Here is a 5,017-nt window from a genome sequence, read left to right on the forward strand (position 1 = left end):
AACACTGAGAAACATGAAGAAGCAGATTACGAAAGAGAAGATGTGAAAGCCTGCGTTATTCAGCAATTGCCAAACCGCATAGTCCTAGAAATCTTCTGTAGAATCTCGATTAACACTGTCGTCCAATGCAAGTGTGTGTGCAAGTCTTGGCGTCGTTCCCTCTCAGACCCCGAGTTCACAAAATCCCTATTTGCACGAACTCAGGCGTGCTTGTTTCTCCGAGACCGTACTACCCAAAGAAGCTGGAGCCGAGACACCAAGCTGCCCCCAAATAAGCACGTCTTGGCCAACTTGGAGAGTGTTTCGAGCCCAAACAACATGGTCTTGAAGCTTTCAGATCGCGATGCCTTGTCATACAAACTATACAGGTATCATGGGTTCCTGCAACGGCTTCCTCTGCTTATTCCGCTATAATGATAAAACTGATGCCTTCATCTTTAACATATCCAACCCAATCACTCACGAGTGTATACCTCTTCCGGTCAATGAGGAAATACGTTCTCCACTACCTGATTTTGGGTTTGGGTTTAGTCCCATAAGTGATGTCTATAAGGTGGTTGTCTTTGCAAACAATAGAAAAAGGAAAGAGTACTGTCGTGATTTGAAGGTGATGGTTTTAACTGTTGGCTTTGAGATTTGGAGAAGAATTGGCAAAATCCGTGATACCGTGGGCACAACAAAAGGGGTCTTTCATGAAGGACATCTCCATTGGGTTTGCGGTTGTAATGGTTATCGCCCTCATTTCATACGTGCATTTGATGTCGAAAGTGAGCATTTCAAGGATTTACCAATGCCCCCTCATTATTTCAATCACAGTTCTATACCTGAATTGGGAGTCATAGGAGGCTCACTTTCTGTAAGTGATGGAAGCACGTTTTGGATAATGAAAGAGTACGGCGTTAAAGCTTCTTGGACCAAAGTGCTTGAAATTGGATATGATACAATTGATTCAATTATTGGCAATTTATACAAGCAGTGTTGAAGTTTTGAAAGTTATGGAGGAGGGGAAAGTTTTGTTGTTAGCATATTACAAACTAGGGCTCTATACTCCTGAAACAAAGACCCTTGTGAGGGTTGAAATTGATGGGTTGCCGTCAGGGAGTTTAAGTTTTGTAGTAGACCATACTCCAAGTTTTCTTTCTCTAAAAGATGTTATTAAGGATTACAACTCCAACTCCAAAATACGTAGTTAAGCATTTTGATTCTCTATGAATGTCGATACTTTTAATAACATGAAAATGTACACACAGTTAGTATACACACTTACACAGTTTTGTTTTGTTCTACATATAGAGGTTTCCGTCAAAAGTGGCATCGTCTGTTGTCTTCTTAATAATTAATAGCAATTGTTATCTATATGATTTATCCTAAATTGCTTCTTTAAGCGAGGAACAATTTGACATTCCATCTATGATTCGTTTAACTTGTGTTAAAGAACGTGAAGATAAAGACTCGAAGATAAAATGCTCTCTTCTTCTCTCTCCACCTAGCAGAGCCGCAGTTAGGGTTTGGGGACAACTTTGTCCAATCCGGAAAATTGATAAGATTCCTTGATTGAGATCGGAATATCAATTGTTTCTCATAGACCAAAAAAGGAAAATTGTCTAAATAATGTCTCACCTTTTGACGAAGCAAAGCTTTGGTATCTCACATTTAAAAAACTTCAAAACAGTATCCCACATTCTTACCTCAACTAAAATTTGGTATCTAGAACCGTTAGAGCCGTTAAAAAAACTGACGACAACCATTTTTATTCATAAATGACCAATTTACCCTTCAGTTTTTAATTTTGTTTTTCATTTTTATAATAAAAAAAAAAAGTTGTCATAACGGTACCTCATATTTTCTTACTCGTAAACTTTGGTACTTCAAGTTTTGAAAACAACAGAACGGTAGACCTAATTTTAGTACTTTTTATTGTAATCTCCGATAGGGTAACTGTCTGCTAGCCATTTTTTATGAGTATTTTTCGTCTCTTCATATTACAATTTATGTTCTAGGATATTCTCTATGTGTGCCTTAGCCTTATGCCAATAGGATATGTAGTTAGACTAAATCTATGTATTCATATCCTTACCATATTGGTATTGTGTAATTCCCTATATAAAGGGCTCCTATCAATGAATAAGATGATGATTCTCTTGCTATCTCTTTGTCTCTACCATTAATCCTTCATCACGTTATCATGCACTTTGTTCTAACCCTACAGACAATAGCCCACCATTTTTTTCTAAACCCTAAAATCGGGCAGCCTTGTTTTTCCCGATTTCCGACCAAAATTCCGACTGTCCTCCTCCGGAATTTGATATCCCCAAAAAGCTCTCTCCATCCCGGATCCAACGCCGCCGGCCTCACCCTGAGAACCGGCCAGAAAGTCTTTGAACCGGCCGCTGGAAGATCCCAGACCGCCGCCGCTACCGAGCACCGGTTCACCACCTTCCCTTGCTCCGATCAACCTGAAATTTTGACAGAAGCTTCCCCATCCAGAGCTGCTCCTCCTATCAAATTTTCAGCCCCAAATTCGAAGTATAAGTAGGCGAAACGTTATTTCTCCTCTCGGCAGCCTCTAGAAAGGTACCCAAATCCCGGAATTTTATTCGCGGGTCAAGAGTGTGTTTGATCACTCTTGTTTCTTTGTCCGGGTTGTGTTTGATCAACCCCGACCTTTCACCGGATTGTGTTTGATTAATCCGAGGCCTTTTTCCGAATTGTGTTTGATCAATTCGCGGCTTTTCCGGATTGTGTATGATCAATCCGAAGGACAAACCATTAAAAGCATCGTTTGTGACCTCTATCGAGTCTCATAACAACTTGGTTTTGTATGCAAGAGCAATGTAACATTCTGCTCCTTTGAGTTTTGACGTACTAGATGCCTAAGGCGGATCTTCGCTTGGTATCTGTGGAACCTTTCATTGGAAAGGATTAAACCACATGTTTTGACCCCCAGGCTAACAACCCTAGATGCCGAGATTTCACATCTCATGATCTCAAAGTCTTTGACGCGCCACATCGACAAAAGCCTTCAATGGCAATCTGTGCAAAAAGTAATGACCATAAAGTACTGTGGAATGCACTCATGGAGCGTTTCTCGAAACATTCATATAACTCTACTTGTTGAGTTATTAGTCAAGTGGATTGCTTACCACCTTAATTGACTACATATTGTCTATGATCTTTTGTGGCATCATGATCCATAATTTTTAGCGGATTCGATCATCAAGTTCTCTAGGTCCTCCAAGTTGGTGTGGAATTACCAACGAGACTTGATTTTGATCATACAAACAGGAATTGTATATACGCTAATGTGATAAACTTATTTGGGATTATCCCCTAATGTGGGGACAACAATATGGGTCATGGCAACGGCAGAAAACGTCGTGCCGATGTATAGAAAAGAGGGGGAGGTGTTGCCGGCTCTAATAGCGACACTCCCAGTTTAGACACCATTTTGTCAAAACTACTCACGTCAGCTCATGACATTAATGCAACCGTTGTGGATCTTCGGATCACTGGTTCAAGATTGTCAAACTCTTTTAAATTGTGAATGCATACAAAAAGGTATGGAAAATCAATATGAGGACGAGAACGTCATCCTCATGATCGCCAATATCAAAGATTCAGATCCTGCTCTAGCTACGCATGACTTTGACGTCATCGGCTAGACATTGATTTTCGTTCCAAGCTTTATGTACTAAGGCGTTGTATCGACGTCCTTTGTCTATTTGAGACCTCGATGTACTCACATTAGCAATAATGAATGCCTTGAGAATTTTTTCGAAGTGAAACGATTCTCCTCTTATGGTTCATATTGATTTACAATCAAGATGTACATTTACATCGTCCTTAGAAACATGGCATATTGTGCCGATTTTGGTCCCTTCCTTTGAAGGTGACTCATGGCACTGCATCCTCAAGGCGGATCGCCCACGTGTTTCCGGTTAAGTCTTCTACCCTATAGCGGATTTTTCATCATCAATTGTTCAACTAGGCTCATCCAAGCTCAGTGTGATGTCTTAGAATTGTCCGAAATTAAGGAGATAGTGGTTTTAAGTGTGCCTCGCACTACCGACCCTCCACAGACATGCCTGGTCATACTGACTTGGAGTTACCGAAAGCTTTTGATTTTGGATCCCCCTACGCTATTAAACCAATTGCCGTCTTGCAAAAGACGTTGAAGACTTATCAAAGCTGGAAAATTATCATCATAATCGGATCCTCTAGGTCCTCTGAGTTGGTTTATGTTCATGTCAAGGAGCTTTTGCTAACTAGTCACGGAGTTTACGACCTTAGAACGATCGAAAGGACTTGGTTTTGATCATACACGCATCACTTTTGGCTAAGGCAAAAGCCTACACGCCACCTGCAAGCTTCACAGCTTCGCACATGCCAAATCTGCAAAAAACAGCAATCTGTCCCTTCTGGACAGTCAACTTCGTTTGAGCTTTGTGAACAGCTCTGGACGAACCAGACAGTGAGTTTTATATCATTAGAAAGCTCTATGAGTCTAGTTTTCAGAACTTTTCACGGTTCGTCCATATCTATTTTAACGAAGAAGTTATGGCTGTTTTAGTGCGCAAAGGTCATTCTGTGCGGAAACTTTTATGCACTCTCGGGATTGCAGCTTTTCGTAGCTTCTTTCAATCCTTCTAAATGGTTCAAGTAGAACTATTTACTCGCCTGTCTACTCCTTGTAGTTATGTTTCATAGAGACATTGAGTGCTTCGTAGATAGTGGAACTATCCACAACATTCTAAGGAACCATGTTGAGCTTTAAAGACATTCATGCTAATGGTTTTCATTTGAAAACACATTGTGAGAATGAACAAGAATTTTTTGTGTATACCTTCTCATGAATGCGGACTGAAGCGCATCTTGGAGAAATTCATGAGTCAATCTAGTGGACTGTATGTCACTATGATTCGAATATCGAATCCCATGTTGTCGCCAAACATGATATTTGGGACACTAACTCATATAGGCTTTGGTTTGACTAAATTGGTCAACCTGGAAGAGATAT

General features: G+C 40.4%; 1 protein-coding gene across 1 annotated transcript; it reads left to right on the forward strand.

Annotated features, from left to right (window-relative positions):
• Nucleotides 1-373: 373 nt before the first annotated feature.
• Nucleotides 374-982, forward strand: LOC101313007 (F-box/kelch-repeat protein At3g06240-like). The gene has a single exon (XM_004295668.1). The coding sequence runs from the start codon at nucleotides 374-376 to the stop codon at nucleotides 980-982; it is 609 nt and encodes a 202-aa protein (XP_004295716.1).
• Nucleotides 983-5,017: the final 4,035 nt, after the last annotated feature.

The sequence above is a fragment of the Fragaria vesca genome, linkage group LG3 (genome assembly GCF_000184155.1).
Source record: "Fragaria vesca subsp. vesca linkage group LG3, FraVesHawaii_1.0, whole genome shotgun sequence".
Lineage (NCBI taxonomy): Eukaryota > Viridiplantae > Streptophyta > Magnoliopsida > Rosales > Rosaceae > Fragaria > Fragaria vesca.

Coding starts and splice junctions, on each gene's coding strand:
- LOC101313007 (XM_004295668.1), top strand. CDS start 374: ATGGGTTCCTGCAACGGCTTCCTCTGCTTATTCCGCTATAATGATAAA.